Genomic DNA, 19,143 nt, shown 5'->3' with positions numbered 1-19,143 from the left:
TTCTGTTTGTACCTTCTATTCTGCACCTCCAAACTGTACAGAGGTGCTGCTAAGGTCAACGGCTCCTGTTGTCGCTGCCGTATATATTAATATAGTGCGTCTATATCTTTACAGGGACAAAAGAAAAGAAAAAAAAAAACGCTGTTGTGCTCGTTGGAAATGGTTACCAAGGTCCCAGACGACATTCTTTAAGCACAGGAAAAAACGACTTTAGTATTGAAGAGTTACGCTCTGAGAGTCTCGATTAATCCTCTCATAGAGTTGAGTCCCGAAGACATGTTGTAAGTACTTAATCCACTTACATAATATGCATTATTCCAACAGTCTTGAATCTCTGTGTGATGTGTATTTTCATGTTCATAAGTTTCTTCATTTTTATTGGTTAAATTAAAAAAAAATCTTTATTTGGTGTATATTTTATTGACAACCTGCTCCAAATTCTTTCTTCTTTTTTTCTTTTTACCCTTCAGCTGTGGCTGTGCTGGATTTAAATGATGCTGTGAAACTGACGGGCAAAACTTCCTTCACTTTGCATTCATTTATCATGACATTTTGAGTGTGAGTCTTTTTTTTCTTCTGGAAAAATCTGCCCACAGCTGTTCTCAGCTGTTTGCTTCGCTATTTCGCTGTTCAATAACATAAGCTGTCTGACCACATGACTACTCGCTATCACTGGCCGGCTAACTCATCCCTGTTTCACTGGAACAAGCTTTTTTTTTTTTGCACAGGGAGGATCAAAACATAAAACAGTTCCACAAAAAAAGGCAATTTACGAGAGAGTGCATTTCTAAATGTAGTGGGGTTTTCCTTCGGCCGTCAGATTTAATTACATGGGTTTTAGTGTTTGGTATTAGTTTCCAGCTTATTTTATTTTATTTGTCCTCTTGGCCCTGTCATTCGCCAGATTATAGAATTAGAGTTTTTTTTGTTTTTTTTTTGGGGGGGGGGGGCACCCGGGGGTAGGTTGGTGGGGGTCGAGCACACAAGGCCCAGCGGAGAGCAACCACTGATATGGCCACTGGGAGCAGTGATTATGCTTAACTGAAGAATCCTTCAGCATCAAAGGAGCGGCCGCTGAAATAAAGCTTTGCGATCACTATTCTCAAGTCTGTCGCTTCCTGTTTTGCATGAGAGAGTAACGCAATAATAAAAGGAAGGAGAGATTTAGCACATGGCCGCTTAAGCTTCTATAAATACCATGTCTGACGCCGCTTTGTGCCATGCCCTTTGTGCAGCGCGCACGGTGTGTGTGTGCGTGCGCGCTGCCACTTTTGACCCGTGCGGCTCCTCGCCTTGGCGGAGTGTTGCCAACTTTCATTCAGAAAAATCTGACGCCTCCTGCAGTGCCGGGGACATGACCATCACAGGAAAGTGGCTTGCCAGTGGAGGTCATTAAATAAAGTATATGGTTCACATAGATTGAACTGATTTGTTACCAATAGACATTAGAAGTAAGATGAATGTTTCAATTTGATCATATATTTTTACACGACCATCAAAGTGCAAGATGGAAGGCTTTCACAAAGGAATTAAATAAATAAAGCTGAAAAGAAAAAGCAATCCCGATTCATAGCCTACTGCACGCAAGCTACACAGCCAGTACGCAGTTGTTGTGAATGGGTTGCTCAATGGCATTGCCAGCAGCTACGTAGATCACGGCTTTGAACGCAAACTCTATGGAAACGAATGTGAGTTTGCATCCAAAATAAATTTACGTTCAAGACAACTCAGAAATACGGGACGCACCATTTCATTGCCAAATGCGGGACAGTTGTGTATTTCAAGGGACGGTTGGCAACTCTACCTTGGTGGTCTTCACTTTGTTGCCCGAGATGCACGACCAGCCGGTGAGGTCGGGGAGGACCCGGCACTCCTCGCCATCAAGACACGGCCGCATCTTACACCACCACTTCTGCCGCACGATTGAAGCTGAAGATATAAAAAGGTCATATTAAGAAGAAAAAAGAAGAAGAAAAAAACAGCAAGGGAATAATTTTCTCCGCATGAAGAAATGAGAGCAGAGTCTTTAACCGACAACCTCTGATCTGACAGACTCGTAAAAGAGGCCGTCTTGACTCTTTGACAAAGTTAACATCAAAATTGGTGCTTGAAGTGGAGGTGGAGGAGGACCTCCGAGATGACAGGCTACCTTCGACACAAGAGGGCAAAGCTCTCGTCGTTCCGGCCACCTGTCCAGGGAAGCAGGAGCACTTGACCGTTTGAGAGCGTTCTTCAATCTTGTTCTTGTTGCAGCACCGGTGGGCAGCGACAATTTCACACGTCCCCGTCCTCTCCTGCTTTGACCCTAAGAAAGCCATTAAGAAGCAGCACGGAGGTTTAACAACAGGGAGAGGGAGAGAGCGAGATAAGTGGTCCATTTTCACATTGATTCTAAATATCTTTACAGTCATTATCTTCCAGGACCTGTTCAGTTTTTTCAGAATTGACTTTCCTACACATCTTTTTTTCTCTGTGGCCATTCAGATGGGCCGGCTCGTCCGGCTGGCCCCTTTGTGACGTTTTTGAAGTTGCAGTACCACCAAGTGGTCGGAAAGCAAAACAACAGAGTGCGCGTGAGCAAAATATTTGGTATTTCTGTCTTCCACAGAAAAGAAACAAGGAGCAACTGGGCGGGGGAGGGGGGGCAGACTTTAATGATATGCGCCATGACCTTAAAGGTGCGGGAAGATAAACCATTCTTTGGCACGAGCAAATGCAACCATGAGATTTGGGGGGGCAAAACGATTTTTAGTCACAGGGCCTTTAATGGTTAGCCACGCCCCTGGCCGTGACTGTTACACAAGTGGCATAACGTGGTCATAGTAAAGATAAAGAACTTAAGGCACCGTGCTAATACAGTATGTACAATGTATATACATATATTGCTTGTTATAGCATTTTGTCACATTTTTACATCACAGAATTACAGAAGCTTTGATTTATTTAATGATATAATACATTGTATATTGTCATCATCTCACAGGTTGCATCAGTTTAACCTGCAAAAAAAAAGATTAAAAAAAAAAAAATCCCGCTCTCTCAGGTTTTCGCTTGAATGAACCCTATCAGGCCGAGCAGACTGTTGACCAGGAGTCATAATGAGTTCTTAGGGGAACGTGGCTGGTCTGGTGGAGTTTGACACCCACCTGTTTGTCCTCGAGAGCTTTGGTTGCCACTGGACACTAGCTGGATGCACAAGCCTGCGATGCAGAGATGCAGTAGCCCCCAGTGTAATGGCCCAACCAGCGTGGTGAGCTTCATCTTTTCTGCACAGAGAAATAAAGGGGTATGAATGTTTCTATAAAGTGTTAACGCCTGACTTGTAACGGTGGCCACACCTTCACTTAAGAGTTGTTCCTTTAAAAATACTTTCTTTTTTATTCTGCACCTGTTCCATTTACATATCATCTCGCTGTTTTAAATTGTGATGCACCTCAAAGTTCAATTTAAATGGTCTAATCTGAGCATTCACCTTGTTTTGCTTCCAAAGTGAAATTTACAGTGTAATAATATTCGGTAACAGTGAAATAATCTATCAATCTATCATGTAAATGTGAATAATATTGTGCCGCTAATGTCACCCAACTGTTTGCATGTAGCTCGCGAGCAGCATGTAGTAATGTAGAAAATAATAATAATAAATCTGGGACCTATTAGTCGCCCCATTACACACATTGTGACTCATCACATCCTCTCAGCTGTGAACATCTCCAGTCCTCCTTCCAAAATGTGAGTCACAGAAACAGAGGGGGATGTTTCCTCACGTCACACTACAGTGAAAAACAAATGTCGGGCAGAGGCATTATGAAGCTCCGCATAGCTGTTTGCTTAATGGCCTCTACTTCCTCATTAGAACTGGACCTGCTTCACTGTTTTTTTTCATTGATTTAGATTTAGGAAAATGTTGCATGAGGGACAAACAATTTAAAGAAGCAACTGTTTCTAACTTCAATGCAAAAAAACTATAAACAATATTTGATCAATTAAAATTCTGCTTCATTCATGCAAACGTACACGTAAACCAGTATTTGTATTGTTGTACAACTCTCTACATGTGCACTAAATGTACACATAAATCAGAATTTTACCATAATAATTCATTTAAAAAAAATTTGAAGAGCATATCATACATTAATCTTGTTTTTCATTTGGAATATAGGTAGGGTGTTTACACTTAATGCATTATATACATGGTTTGTATTGCTATTCTAAACAATTCTTGTTATCCTGTACTTCAGTGAATTTGGGGATGTAAAAAAAAACTCCACTACTCACCTCCTCAAAGGTCAGTGTTTGATCTTCATCAGTGGCCTGAAATCGTCAAAACCGTCATGATTGTTTAAGCATGGATCCCAATTTAGAAATCTTTCTTTTCCCCTTCCTCTTTCTTAAATTTGAAAAGAAAAAAGGAAAAAAAAGGACAGAAAAATTTGCTTTGTACATCCGACCAGCTCCTGGGGGTTTGAGGTTTCTCTCCGCTGAACTACATCTCTGGCAGGATGTGCTGCTGTGAGCCTGGGAACACAGTCGGATCACAAAGCCTCCTCACAGATTTTCTTTTTTTTTTTTTCTCATTCCTGTCGAGCAAATTAAAACTTAATCAAGGCAGCAACCATCTGTCTCGAGGACAATATGCGGCCACTTTCATTAGCGCCCCGTAAGAAGCTTAAAGTGAGTGGCGACATCCTGTCACTGAGTGGAGGATGGATAGAAACCACATGAGAGGGCCACACGGCTGATTGGTGCTGTATCCCTCACGAGATGCGAGTCTGCCTGGTGGGGGTTGATTTCTTCTTTTTTTTTCATGAAAAAAACAAATCAACAGAAAGTTTGGCAAAGATTCCACATTCTGAACAATTAAGTTCTGCTTTGCATCAGGTCACGGCAATTAAACTGTTCGTAACTGATTACACATGCAAAATTGTAATTAGAAAAAAAAAACTTCAGAAATTCAACATTTACTTTTAATTTTTTTTTTGTTAACATTTTTACAATTTGAAAGTAAATCATGAATTCTTACTTCCTTGCTTTCTATTTTCTACTTATTTCAACTTCAACACTCGCTGATGAAGCATAAGGTTAGGATGAGTTGTAAGACATTGAGTGTTCTTCAAATCTAGGTCAAAGATTCCAACAGAGGGGTCGCTGTGGCGCTCACTGGACAGAATCTGCCGCACAAAATAGAACTTAAATCAAACACATTTTATTGGACCTGTGACTACATGCAATTCCTCAGTGTGGCCACTACGAAAGACATTATTATTGTTTTGCATTTGGAATTCTTGTAAATGAATGTGAAGTGCAAAACAATATTTTTGAAGTGCATGTTGATCGTTTTTACGTTATCAAAATTCCAATGCTGCTTTTTTGTCATTTATATAATAATGACAGCCGATTCAGGTTAAATAGGCTTCTTCTACAGCCAGCATGATAAAACTTTATTGGAGCAAGTGCACATTTTCATTCTCAACCTTACTGGTGAGGAAATCACTACGCTATGTAAATACAGAAAAAAAAAACACAAGACTGTAAACAGCATTACTGGAAAAAAAACAAAATAAACCCAAAAAAAACAAAACAATATTGTTAAATGACTCCAGATTTATGTAACGCTCAATCCTTCCCACAGGCAAGTTTTTATATGGCGTCCAATGTGCTACAGCAACGATCGCAGTATTCCTGTGATGACAGAGTTTCCGGATTGGGATTCAGCTGACCCAACGGCCCCCCGCACGTTGCAAACGAACGTTCAGTTGGTGAAATTGAGCTTGAAGAGAACCGTCTGGGGCGTGGTGACGTCGGCCACGGCCAGTTCCTGTCCGTCCGATAGGCCCAGCTCTGCGGCAAAACAAACGAAAGACACACACACACACAGGATCGTGATTATCAGCAAGCTTGGGGAGTCACGTCTGATCAGAGGACCGGTGATCACCTTTCAAAGTTTTGCAGAGGTTTGGCCTGGTTCGCTCCTCGATGGATTTAACCGACTGGAAAATAAATGCGAGATGATCAGAAGAATATCAAGTGAAAGACGAGAAATGGATTTGCGTAATTATAGTTTCTAGTAAAATAAACATTTTCATTTGCAGACTGTAGCTGCCTTTCCATTACAGTTTTTCACAAAGCACAAGTGATATTTCTAAAAGTTCGACAAAGTACAATTGCAATTTGCAGGTGTTTCCATTGAATGGTGTGAAGCGCATAAGCCGTATTTAAGAGGTTTTTAGAAGTTTCGGCGTTTCCATTACCATTTTTTTATTGTGATATTTAGGTTTTGCACAATTCTAGGGGTGATGGAAACGCAGCTCGTGGTCGATTACCTGTAAATATAATGTCTTGTTCTTCCCCTCCAGAGTCGTGGTGATGGCCGGAGACTTCATTTGGCTGGAGGAAAAAACAAAAGCAGATCAGCACCCAATTATTTCACTAATCCCCGTTACTTCTCCCTTTGGTGGAAAGATTTTTTTTTTTTTTTTTTTCTGTTCCTGGGTACTCACAGAGAGGCGCTCTCAGTGAGGTAATCCAATACCTCCTGTAGTTTGGCTGAAGGAGGAAACTGAAGGTCCTGAGGCACCTGGCTGCAAGCGGAGCAATTTTCCTGCCAAACGAAGACAATAACGCCTTCATCCAGCCGCTCGCTGTGCGCTGCCAAAGTTAAAGCGCAGGCGTGTGCTGGTTTATTCGCAGGACTCAACATACCTTTCTTTGCGCTTCGAAAGTGTAAGTGTACAGTCCATCCACGTCGTTAAACACCAGGTAGTTGCTTAAGGGAACATAGGCGCTGAAAAATACAACCAAATGTTTTTAGTGGCGTTCCTCTGACAAATCAGGACACAAATAAGATGAGAGATTCAAACTACATCCTTCTGACCTTGTTGCAAATTTGAAAACCTCTGTTGCACAGGCAGCTGGGGGAATGGAGGGGTGAAAAAAGTGTTTAGTTAAAGGCCTATATTCACAGAATGCTGTATTTCATCTTGCGTTCCTTTCACTGTATTAATGAGAACTACATGCAAATCATTCTTTTTGACCAATAACCCCAACTAGCAGCAGCCATGGCATAAAAGACTTCCTTTTTATTGATCTTTTTTAATTACCAGCAATAACAGCATTGGTCGATGCCACAGCAGGAATGATTCTCTTCACAACTCCTGTGTGACAAAAACAATTTCACACAATTATATTAAAAAAAGAAAAAAAAATCCTGTAATTGCAAGTCACAAAACCCTTAATTATATACTTTGACTTTCAAAAAGAATCTCATTAGCACTGAATAAGTCTTCTCCTTTTTTTTTCTTCACCACACTCTCACCTTGAGTGAGCCTGTATGTGATTCCTGTAATGTTGAACTCAGCAGCTCTCTCCTGGGCTCGCTCAAACACCCACTGGATGTGCTCTGGATTGTCTCCATCTAAGCTTGTTTCTGGGTGAGAGGAAGAATTGGCATTTGATAGTGCAATGGAATGTTTTTGATCAAGACTGACAACAATCTGCATGAAGTTTTACCTCCAAATGGCTTTTCTTTAGGCCACTGTAAGATCCTGGCATACTCAATGCAATGCTCCGGTAGCCTCGGCATAGACGCAATTGTGCACATTGGGAAATTAATCTGCAAACAAAAAAACATATCTGTTAATATTTTTCAAAGAGCATTACAAGTCACTTTTTCCTTCTGCCAAAGTAAATGCAAATTCAAATTTGATTTTTGTGAATGTCTTTTGTATTTTTCATAGAACCGCTAGGGGCACAACCGTTCTGCCCTGTCACATCATCTGTCACAACGTTTATGATTCCGCTCCCCCCTTCTAATTTACTGCCTGCTATTTCAGTCCCTTTAATATTCTGGATGCTATTTTTGTCTAATCTGGTACTTATGAGCTGAGGGTCTCCATTTTCTCAGCTAACAGCTGCTGCTACCAGATGGAAATATGAAACATCCAACTTCATGCACACATCATACATTACATGAACATACGCACGCACGCACGCACACACACCAGAAAAGCTAGACTGTAGATTTTCAATATTCAATAATCGTCATATCCTTTACGTATCACTATTAAAAGTGTGTTGATTATATTAACATTGATCAGTTATTAACGCCAATACAAGTTGTACTTGAGAAGAGACCTGTGGTGGGTAGAGCTCCAGTGTACAGTCGATGCAAGCAGTCATGCCGGGCAGGATGACGCGAGCGTTTCCTTTGAAGCCCTCCGTTCCTCCATCGATGAGGGGAATGATGGAGCCCGGATCCAGAACTCCATCGTCATAGTTCAGGAGAGATATCTTAAAAAAAATAAATAAATAAGGCGACCAAGGACGCGAGAAGGCACATCAGATGAAGAAAAACCGTCAACAGTGGTCACAATCTTTTTGTTGTTTGTTTTTTTTCCTACCAGCATCCCATTCATCCAGCGTCTGGCAACGATGGAGTCCAGTCCACAGACAATGATGTGGAACTCTGGGGGGAGGAGGAGGGGAGACAGAAGAGGATTAGGCTTCTGAGCTGCTTCCTCAGGCTGATGCGCTAATGTCACACAAACACTCACTCCTGTAGAAAGACTCATCAAAGTCTTGGATCTTCTTATAGTGACTGGATTTGGGCAATAAGGAACAACAGGCACGATCAACAAGTTTCACAGTGTGCGCACCACATGTGTTCTGAACTTGAGTAGCTCTTGCTGTGAAGGATACGGTACAACATTGCATCCAGGGACCCGATTGTTGATGAATTCAGCGGCCACATCTGCCTTTGGTCGTCCAACATCTTTGGGTCTAAATGACGCATATTACAATCAATTTAGGGGCGGATGAGATTACGGATGTTCAAGTAGTCTATGTTGTCACAGTTGCTGTAGTGACACTGCATATCACAGACACAGTTCTCCCTTTTCTCAGCCGTTGGTGACAACAGGTAACCATCAAGTCACTGAGATATACACATAATCACAATTCATTAAAAAAAGAACAAGACTTGACACTTGCATACAGGACAGTATCTCCCCATGTAAAGATTTTACATTCCATTATTTTATTATTGTTAATAATGATGCGAGTTGGAGGTGAACGCTACCTGAAAAGAAACTGTCTGTTGAGGTTGGAAACATCGATGGTGTCCATGTCAACCACATGGATAAGGCGAAACCCAGACAATGCCTGGAGGACAACATCAGACAACCAATAAGGGCAATTTGTATTTGCCAAGCTTGGACTTATTCGTGTTTATTAAACATAATGAAGACTAAGTTTTGTTCCTACCAGATTCTTAAGGAGTTCACATCCAAGTCCTCCAGCACCAATGACCAGAATTTGGCATGTTTCCAAGAGGAATTGTAGAGACTGATAAAGGTGAAACATCAGAGACATTAAGGATCGTCTAAATCTACATATATTATATGTCACTTAAATTATTCAACTGTTGAAAAAACAAATACATAGGGAAGTAATGATTTATGCATCACCTTAGTGCTTGGCTCGAAGTCTGGGTGTGTAAATGGGCCAGGTCTTTCCAAAAACTTCTTCACATGATTCCAACGGCCTTCCCAGTCACACCCAATGTCTCTGTGTCCTCCATCTGCAGCCATGCTGAACAAAAACACTAATGTGAATAACGATTAAAAATTGTCCCATACCCCAACACATTTACTGTTTTAAGAGTAAATTCATATAGTGTATACGACGATTTGTTTGTTTAAAACAGCAATAACCACACTGTTTAACTGGCACTTGAAATTTAAAATATACTGCTGTTAATGTCTGCAGACGTCCACGACTATTGTTTGACTAGACGCAACTCCACCTTATTCATTTTGTGCAGTGCATTGTGGGAAATGAGTGGAGAGAGTACAAATTTCCCACATAATATGTAATATATTAACATGTGTGAATAGCTGGGTCTTTATTTTGTCTCTTATTTTTTTTCCGCGTTGTTTACAATCCTAAACTTGTGCACTGCTAGCTTAACGTCCCCGCGCTAGTCATTGCGGTGGAGTGTTTACTACAGCGCTATACGGGAGCTGCTGTTCGACACCTCTCAACGGGACGCGGTTTAACTGTGTGCAGCGATGGGGGGGAAACAGCACAGGTGGACCGAGGAGGCTGTGTTGTGGTCAGGTGTTTGATTATTTTTTTCACGTCTCCTGGCCCAGCAAGTCGCTGCTCAAAGTGCAACGCAAAGCCGCTGCCAGTCAGAGACCTTTATTTAGCATTCGTCACTAACTTCTCAGCCAGGTCCTCTATTCGCCTTCTTTTCTTGTCCCTGCGTGGAGAAAGCAAACGGGGTTCAAGTGAGACCGACTGGCGACGGAACGCGGGAGTTTTAGTGGCCGTAAATGGACATTTTTCGTCCATTGAGACTTACTGCTCCTCGGCATCCGCCATACTCTCACGGTCCCATGTCCTCGATTGCGACTGTTGTGTTCGAGAGCGTCAAAGCTGCGGAAAGTCGTCGCAGGGATTCTTAAAGGGAAAGTGCGCTTTATTCCTGGGTTAAAGACGTCAACAACTTTCTGTAACAATCAATGCTGTACATATTTATAATGTGAAAGAATAGATGGTCCTGAAAACAACCAGTCAAATTGCGAATTATGTATATTAATATAGGTGATTAGAGCAAAATTTATTTCAATGTCACTTTTAGTATTTTTTTTCTCTCGGAAATTCAGTGGGTGTGACACAGACAACTGATTCAACCGATAAAGTCAATCAATATGATTTATTTTAATTTATCTAGAGTGACAATTGTTTGATAATCATTTAGTCTGTGAAATTGCTCTGTCTTTCTGTTTTGGGATGTGCAACTTGAAAGTCCATTTGGAATGGAGCTTACGCTGACTGGCATTGGGTTTGTGTGTGTTGTTGTGTGGATGGTTGTGAGTCATGCATAAGAACTGTTCTTGTCTGTATGTAGATCTTTGCGACACTGACGTACCATTGGCCCAAAAACCCCTTACCGAACTTTAGCTTTAACATTTTGAATGGTCTAATAATTTAACAAATAATCTAGTTTTTATGAGTTTAAACTGTCGATAACAATCGATAACACTGCTTTAAATATAATTTGATATATTTTGCTCTTTGCTGAGATGTTTCAAACAATAAAATAAAAAAAACATTTCAATTTTATTTCATTGCTGTTGTTTATGTACACAGAACAAATCAACGCTACTGCAGCAAGACATTATGTGTATTAACTGATGAACACTGTGACTATGCGCAGCTGATGCGCACTGACTGACGCAACAGTGGTTGTCGCGGCGCCCCGCTCGACGTCCTACTCTCGCGATATGTTGGCTGTCTCGCCAAAACAACACCCTCCTTAGATCAGCTGACCTGTCAAATATTACGCAGCGTGTGTGCCGCTGTTTGTGTTTGCGCCACGGCGTTGCCTGACTACTGGCCGAGGACATGGCTGCTAAGATGGAGCTTGCCCCCCTCAGACCGTGGGACGACTTCTTCCCCGGGACGGACCGCTTCGCGAAGCCCGAGTTTGGCGATCTAACGAAGTGGAACAACCGGGTGATCAGCAACCTGATGTACTACCAGACCAACTATTTCGCCGCGGCTTTGGTGGTCTTCATCATAGTCGGGTGAGTGCTGGAGGGCGGGCGCCTTGCTAACGCACACTAGCATCGTTCAATTAAAGCGCATACTTTCCATGCAACACCATCACGACGTTGTTATTTTAAGATTTTGGAAAATCCCTTAAGTCCCCTGTTAGCCGTTTGTATTTTTGGCCTCACATTTAGCCGTCAAAATGTCTTTTACACTTATCCCTGTCGCTGTGGTTAATATAATCTTAGAGAGGATAAAAACCAGCTTACAGCAACATACATAAGATAGCATTTCCAGACATCTTAAAAGTGTGCTGGCATTTCTTTTGCGTAATGGAAATTCTCATCAGGAAATCCCTTTAATAAATTGAAAGGTTATGGAGAAGTTGCATTTAGGAGGGGGGGAGGGGGGGTTATGCTAATGCTAGTGAAAATAGTTCTATAGAACAAGACAAGTGGGGGTTGTTCTAAGTGCACCAAGTCGTTCCTGGTTTTAATGTACAAGCCGCTTCAAAATGATAACAGGCCCTTATAATTGGTGATGACATAGAGGAAGCTCTCGCCAAAGGCCAATTGAAGGCACCTTCCTTTAAATCAGCTTGTCTTTTTGGCCCACCGGTAGGTTGCGCTGTTTTAAAGTGAATGCCTAGACACCAATGTGTGACTTTTATGTTCCATGTTAAGGTTCCTGAACCCGTTTGGCATGTTTCTGGGTGGAGCAGTGGTGACTCTGGTCTTCATGGGCTCTGTGTGGGCCGGAGAGAACAAAGCCATGATCAAGAACTTCAAGAGGAAGAACCCCACCTTGTTTGTCGTCGGGATCATGGCCACCAGCTATTTCCTGCTGTCGCTGTGCGACGGTGTCATGATCTTCATCTTTGGGATTACGTTCCCTCTGCTCTGTAAGTGCCAGTGTGTTTCAAAGCACTCTCCACTGACTCTAACCTGATTATTCCCATGCTGTATAGGCCCCTCAATAAGACCAAATATGACCATCTGTCCCACCTCACTTCATTAATGATGTCTTCAGGCATCCTGTTACAATATAGGTGACAATGTGAGATTAAGGTTACAGTAAGGTTTCAATATATATATTGGGTAACCCAGCTGTAAAGGCGTGTTCCTGCTACATTCCTCTGAAAAGCACACATTAGTGTTGCACAACTTGGCATAGGTGCAAATTTGCCTTGTGGCCTGCAGTGGAACGACTGAAGCAAGGAATTGTTGGCTCCCTCTTGTGGTGGACTGCGTCAATCAATCACAGTCCCGATTGATAGTAGCGGACTTGTTTTTCTTCGTTGAGTTCCATTTTTCATTTTGAGCAGTAGTACGGAGTGGCTTCATACCTGAGAGTAATTGTCAAGCCCTGCGTGTATAACAAAGCTATAGTATTTGGAAGTTATGAACAGGGCTCAGATAAATAGGTAGGTAGATAGATAGATGGATAGACAGATAGATAGATGTAGTTCTTTAGTGTGTAGTTTCATTCACCAGCAAGTCCTCTGTTTGCACACCAAACTGAATCAAATCTTCAGAAAGCCTTTAATAAGGTCATATGTAATCACTGTGTGTGATGTCATAGGAGGGACCGAACAGAGTTATTTAGCCTCTGTGATTTCTTTACCTAAACCATCTACTGACTGAGAGTTCTGACATTATATTGTTATATTGTTACGTTATAAATGAAACTGATTTTATATCTCCACCATTGCCTGCACCATGCTGAGTGAGGGGTGTATCAGTTTCAGTTGTTTCAGTTGTTTCAGTTGCTGCTCTGTTCAAATGTTGGGTTCACAAGACAGTTTCTCCTAAAATGACATTTAATTATAGGTGACCAGATGCATTACCATCACAATATTTTCTTACCTCCGTGGGGCGCCACAAAAGCTCTGGTGGCTCTGTTAGACGCGTTTTAGGGTTTGGTGAGTCATACACAGGGATGCATAACTGAGGTTTTCCTCTGAGTGAACAAGTTCTTCCAAACGCACTCTCACTCTGAGTCACCGCTGGATTTGAACAGCATGTTCGCCTTTTGCCAACACGCACTAGGTGTATTAAGCGACTCCAATCAAACAGCATAGCCAGTATTGCACTGTATTGTATCAGCTATCGTTTCCTGGACGCCATTCCCATTGATTGATTGATTGTTTAGTTTAGCTGTTCGCGGTGGATAAATGAGACCGCTTGAACGCCCGAGCAGGAGTTTTGCCCACGGCTGCTTGTGTTCAGCCAGGACCATGTGCTGTTGATTTGGGCACAACTACATTTACCGACTGATGTCATGCGCTCAGCAGCCCACTGCCTTGGGAATCAAAGACATGTTGATTCTGACTCCAGCTTCAAAGTCTGAAGCGCAGCAGTGTCAAATTCTGTTTTTCCCCATCGCAGAACATGTCCCGTTCAGCTTCTGACACTTACATTTGTGTTTATGTGTTAAAAGTGTGGTGGAAAAACAACACACACATTACACACAAAAGGCGAGGGGCATTTAAGTAGGAGAAGTTGAAACAAAAGCTGGAGAACAGTGGTGCCTCAATAACTTGTCATGCCACTTTTCAGTGAGATGCCTTCTTGGTCTCAGGCTGTCAAAGTTTTGACAGGGTCATAAAGAGAACTGTCATCGCAGTTAAACACATAAGTGCTAAAATTGCATGCGCACATTTATAGATTGTGCGTGTTGTCGGTTTGCGGGTTTGCGGGTGATGTGCTAAGATTGCATGTGCAATTGACGCCGGGTGCCAAAGGTGGTGGAGGACTGGCTGGTTTCTGCAGAAAGAGCACTGGAGAGCAGAGTGTGTGCAAGCCAAGCATGGTTGTTGGTCTGTCAAGGAGTTTCAAATTTATTAAGAGTCGCATGACGACAAACGTCGCCTTCATTGCACCCGCTTAGTAGGTCAGCTTCGTCTTGAGTCAGTGTGTGTGTAAGGACATTGGCGTGCGTTTTGCCACGAGTAAACCTTTAGCAATCCATGCCTTCTGTGGTTGAGTCACAGATCAGACACTTGCGCTGGTGATTTCTAATGGTTAATCATCTAGAGAAGTGAGTGTTGGGCAATAAGCACTGAAACGTTGAACAGTCAGGGAAACAACAGGGCATGTGCAATAAAAAAAAAGTGGAGAGAGGGTCAAATGGAGTTCACCTGGTCAGGTCATAGTGCATTATAGGTGCATTGTGAAAACCGAAAGCCCAACATCGTGGACTTTTTTTTGTGAGTTGCGTGTATCCGTAATGACTTGCTGCCGTTTCTTCCGCAGTGATTCTGATCCACGCCTCCTTGAGACTGCGCAACATGAAAAACAGACTGGAGAACAAGATGGAGGGCGTCGGAATGAAGAGGACCCCGATGGGCATCATCATGGACCTGCTGGATCAGCAGGAGGAGAAAATGAACAAGATTCAGGATTTCATCGAGAGCAAACTGAAAGAATGAAGCCTCAGTCACGGAGTGTCACGCCATGGAGACACCAGGCATTACAAAATCTCATAGAAACTCCCTGTGCGTCAACAATATCCCTCTATTTAAAGCTTTGATGTTAGCCCCTCCCTTTTTTTTTTTTTACATTTTCATTTAACATGTGTTACCTTACACTTTCCAAAGTGTAGTATTGGATAATAGTGTTTCAATGGTATTGCACAGTTATAGTGTGTATTCAATGTGGGGAAGTGGTCAGAATCGAAGGTTACCGAAGGTCTGACGTCCCCGAGTCAAACGATTTTTCCTGCACTTTGTTTCACATGACAGCTTTGTTACATTGTTACATCCAAATGTAAACTTGTGTTTAAAGCGGTGATTAGATGGCAGGTGTGTAACAAATTAGATTATCTCACTTTGCTACCTCAAAATGAGCGTTTTACATTTTTTACTCCTTTTTTTTTTTTTTTTTTTAAGTCATCCCACCTTAGATCTTCGATAAGCCTTTCTTGAACAGTGTTAAACCCCCCATGGTGTCACTCCAGGAGATGTGCTGTGTTGCCTGAATTTTAGCACTTTGGTTATTTCTGTTCTGGTGACTTGTTGTTGCACAGTTTCTGACCATGCAGGCTGGCCTGAGTGCATCACTGAACTGTCACAGCTATGCAACTGAAAAAACAAAACAAAACAAAAAAAAAACAGGCAAGTGCAGCTTCTTTGTTTGAATGTGTCATGATATGTACATCATGTTTGTTATTTCTGATGTGGTTCTGGTTTTAAAATGCAGCATGCAGAGATATATGGAATGGCTACTGGACAAGGAGTATATGCTTTCAAAGGATTGGTGAGTAGATGAAATAATGGTGTAGTTTTTAGTTTATTTTGTAATAGAAGAAAAAAAAGTACAAATTGTATTGTTTTAAACTGCTAAATTAGATTAACTGCACCTAACTAAACAGAAAATGTAGTTTTCAGCCTTTCTATCTGGAAAGTTAACTCACTCATTCATGATCACTTTTTGTGATCAAGTTTGAGATTCCATAATTATTGAATGTGTCTTGCATTTAGTGTTTATTGCCATGAATTCCAGAGGATGTTTGTTTGTTATTCCACACGTGCACACTATCAGCGGTTTGCGCATGCTTCCTTCACACATGGAACCTTAGAACATTTGTTTTGTGGATGCTTTAACTTAGTCTGTCTTTATTTTACTGTTCCATAGATTAAAAGCAGCACCTGAATCATGACATGGCCAAAAATAAAGATATCCAGACTCATGTTGTGACTGTTTATTTATTGGTTTGTTTCTGTATTACATGGGCTAAAGTTAATAACAGGAATAGAAAATCTTGTTTCTTATAGTAAAGAATGCTGACTTATAAATGGTGTAATTTTCTTCCAAAGTTAAATGCACAACTAATGTATGTTTACATGCAAAACTAAAACCCAATTAGAGAGACAACGCATGAGGCAGCAAACTGTGGGAGACTTGGGACAAGTTCAGCAACTTTGGGCGAACAAAAATAGCAACCTGTTAAACTAACAGTGAGCAACACAAGTGTAATTCGTTTTTACCTCGCTTGTGCAGAACATTTGAGTAATTTCAAAGTGACTAACGCAACATGTGATAAGGAAACACACAGCTGAAGTCGCGGCCTCAGAGAAGACTCGTTTCACTTGATTCCAGGACTTTGGGGAGTGGCACCTGCAAGGAGTGGCATAAAGCAAAAGAGGTGAAAAGATGCTGTGAAGATATTCAAGAAATAAGACAGATACATCAATGAAATCTGAAGCATGTAACATCAATATAACATACATTCCTAATAAACACAAAACCTAGCTTTAACGTCCACAGACGGTGCTTGTCCGTTTCAGCGGAACAAAAACCTTGAGGACTCACAGATTTGAGGTAGGCCACGTTGCTCTGCTTGATCTCAGTCAGGAGCTGATCGCGAGGCGTGGCATCAACCTTCGGCGGCACCCGTCGCCGCGGTATGGGCTTCAAAGTCTTAATCACGTCGGCTAGGTTGGCCTTCTCCTCCGCCTCCCCTCGACCGCTAGCGTCTCTCGTCTTGGGCGTCTTCCTCAGCTGGAACGTCGACCGCTCCGGCCTCCTGTTGTCCCGTGGATCAATGTCCAGGAAAGGGTCGCGCTTCTTGGGGGCCCTCTTCAACTTGACATCCTGCAGTGGATTTTCCGGTTTCGCTGCCGGTTGTTTCGCTTTAGGGCTGCTGTGTTTGTCCTGCTTCTGCAGCGCTGGCTGCTCTGGCAGCTGGCTTTGCGTCTGAGGTGGGATGAGCCCGTGCTCCTGGAGGAGTTCCAGGGGCGGCACATACCCCAGCATCTCAAGGATGCCGGGCGGCAAGTTGAGACTGTTCTCGTACATCTGCATCACCTCCCGCTGCTGCTTCAGCTGCTGTTGCCTCTGCTCCTCCTTCCTCAGCTGCCTCTGACGATCCAAATTCCGTGTTAAAAGGTTGGTCACCACCATCCTGGGCCCCGGCAGCTCGAAGTGATAGCCCATCTTCAGGAGGGTGTTGTTGGCCTTCAGCAGGCGCGAGATCTCCATCTCGGCGTGGTGGCCCAGCATGTGCCTCTGGTTGTGGAAGCGCAGCTCCGTGAGGGTCTCGTTGAACTGGAGACAGCGGATGATGGCCACGATGCCCTTCCCGGTTATGAAGTTGGACTCGATGTTTAACGTGGTGATGCTGCGGTTCTCTCGCAACATGTTGGCCAGGTTGAAGGCAATGTTCTCGTCCACACCGGTGTTGGCTATGCTGAAGGTTTTGACGTGCTTGTTTCGCTTCAGCGCGTTGACATAATCTAACAGCATCTCTTTGGGAATGTTCTCTATGTTGTTGAGGTTGACCTCCGTCACGGAGGGGCAGTTTCTATGGATCTTGTCCAGCGTGGAGTCGAGGTTTGTCTCATTTCCCGAAGGCCTCGATGTCATCTTGATGTTGTTGAACGCCAGCTTTGGGATTTTGAGTTTGTTAATTTTTCTTTCCTCTTTCTGAGGGAGCTTATCGTTGGATTCATTTCTGTCAGTCTCCTCTGTAGTCTTGGCACTCTCTGTAGATTTAAGGTCCTCTTTAGTGTCAGATTGTAACTCACTGGGTTCACCTCCACTCTTCTCCTCTGAGTCTGAGACAGGCAGAGTATCAGCTTTGTTTTCTTCTTGTGCTGTGTGTGAAGACTCCACCGGTACATTTCCATCTGGACTTTTGTGTCCGTCTGTGACTGACGGTTCCCCGTTTACATCCGACTCCTTGCCAGTTTCATTCGTCTCATCAACCTCAACCTCTTCGATGATTTCCTCAATGATCTCCTCTATGATCTCCTCTCCATTTGTATCATCCACGGCCACTTCTTCAATAATTTCTTCTATCACTTCATACACTTTCTGGTCTCCATCTTCTGTGATTTCTTCTCGCTTTTCAGCCTCCTCTCTTAAAGTTTTCTGGTTAGAATGATAGACCAAGATAACTTAATTTTACCACGCTTATCAAGTAAGATATGTATTCCCTCATGAAAAATTCATATTCTAAAGTCTTACCTCACTAGGCAGCAGAGTTGTCGGCACTCTTTCTTCCTCAAGCATTCGCTTTGACTCCTTCTCCCAGTAGAGGTAATCAACCAGGGATCTGTGGTCAAATGATCCGGTGGGTGCCTTCTCCGTCTGGTCCTTCTGCCTCTGCCCAACCGGGACGCTCTCGTCTGGGGCAATAATAACATCCATCTCACTCTGGAGCTCTTTAAGCTCCTCGGGTGAGAGCATGGCCAGGATTTCATCCTCATCGATGTCCTCTTCATCCAGATCGTCAAGGTCCCATTTGTTGGACATGTTTCTTACGCCGGTATCTCAAAGAAAGATGTATTTGGTCTCACTTAGGACAGAGCCAACTGCCTTTGACTGCAGACACAGCCTGTGCGCTTCTGCTACATGTGGAGTCTAAAATTAAACTCAGCAAACTGCATGGAAGATATTTAAGGTACTAGCAGGGGAGAGACACGCTTACATTCTTCTGTAAGACCCTGCTACCAGCTGGCCCCCGTCATTGGGCTCTGGTGGGACGACAGTTGCTTCAGACATTGGGGAGCAGGATCGACAGCAGCAGGTGGTCGGTTCACAGGCCTCAGAGCAATATAAACTCTCTGGAGAACACCGAGCTGCTTCT

General features: G+C 42.8%; 4 protein-coding genes across 6 annotated transcripts; 1 reads left to right on the top strand and 3 right to left on the bottom strand.

Annotated features, from left to right (window-relative positions):
- Positions 1–1,615: 1,615 nt before the first annotated feature.
- LOC142898949 (chemokine-like protein TAFA-4) lies at positions 1,616–3,261 on the bottom strand. The gene is made up of 3 exons (XM_076042260.1): positions 3,147–3,261; positions 2,150–2,305; positions 1,616–1,929 (listed from the first exon to the last, which is right to left on the bottom strand). The coding sequence occupies exons 1-3, from the start codon at positions 3,259–3,261 to the stop codon at positions 1,781–1,783; spliced, it is 420 nt and encodes a 139-aa protein (XP_075898375.1). The 3' UTR covers positions 1,616–1,780.
- Positions 3,262–5,187: 1,926 nt separating this feature from the next.
- Positions 5,188–10,470, bottom strand: uba3 (ubiquitin-like modifier activating enzyme 3). 3 transcript variants are annotated; one of them, XM_076041682.1, is made up of 18 exons: positions 10,361–10,470; positions 10,220–10,258; positions 9,462–9,585; positions 9,259–9,339; positions 9,074–9,156; positions 8,695–8,775; positions 8,550–8,593; positions 8,397–8,461; positions 8,131–8,286; positions 7,507–7,609; positions 7,313–7,423; positions 7,098–7,151; positions 6,872–6,908; positions 6,700–6,781; positions 6,498–6,598; positions 6,321–6,384; positions 5,933–5,987; positions 5,188–5,838 (listed from the first exon to the last, which is right to left on the bottom strand). In XM_076041682.1, the coding sequence occupies exons 1-18, from the start codon at positions 10,378–10,380 to the stop codon at positions 5,750–5,752; spliced, it is 1,389 nt and encodes a 462-aa protein (XP_075897797.1). In that variant the 5' UTR covers positions 10,381–10,470; the 3' UTR covers positions 5,188–5,749. The 3 variants fall into 3 exon arrangements, with proteins under 3 accessions (XP_075897797.1, XP_075897798.1, XP_075897800.1); XM_076041683.1 differs by lacking the exon at positions 10,220–10,258 and having other exon boundaries at positions 10,361–10,416; XM_076041685.1 differs by lacking the exons at positions 10,220–10,258; positions 10,361–10,470 and adding an exon at positions 10,196–10,214.
- An 879-nt stretch (positions 10,471–11,349) lies between these two features.
- LOC142898643 (PRA1 family protein 3-like) lies at positions 11,350–16,242 on the top strand. Its single transcript, XM_076041686.1, has 3 exons — positions 11,350–11,588; positions 12,237–12,454; positions 14,808–16,242. Exons 1-3 carry the CDS (start codon positions 11,407–11,409, stop codon positions 14,981–14,983), a joined length of 576 nt encoding a protein of 191 aa, XP_075897801.1. The 5' UTR covers positions 11,350–11,406; the 3' UTR covers positions 14,984–16,242.
- lmod3 (leiomodin 3 (fetal)) lies at positions 16,240–19,019 on the bottom strand. Its single transcript, XM_076041681.1, has 3 exons — positions 18,522–19,019; positions 16,866–18,425; positions 16,240–16,670 (listed from the first exon to the last, which is right to left on the bottom strand). The coding sequence occupies exons 1-3, from the start codon at positions 18,807–18,809 to the stop codon at positions 16,623–16,625; spliced, it is 1,896 nt and encodes a 631-aa protein (XP_075897796.1). The 5' UTR covers positions 18,810–19,019; the 3' UTR covers positions 16,240–16,622.
- Positions 19,020–19,143: the final 124 nt, after the last annotated feature.

The sequence above is a fragment of the Nelusetta ayraudi genome, unplaced genomic scaffold, assembly GCF_046127955.1.
Source record: "Nelusetta ayraudi isolate G7.1 ecotype Tasmania unplaced genomic scaffold, CSIRO-AGI_Nayr_v1 ptg000070l, whole genome shotgun sequence".
Classification (NCBI taxonomy): Eukaryota; Metazoa; Chordata; class Actinopteri; order Tetraodontiformes; family Monacanthidae; genus Nelusetta; species Nelusetta ayraudi.
Note: the sequence above shows the minus strand (reverse complement) of the source record. Positions and strands in the feature narration are given on the sequence as shown.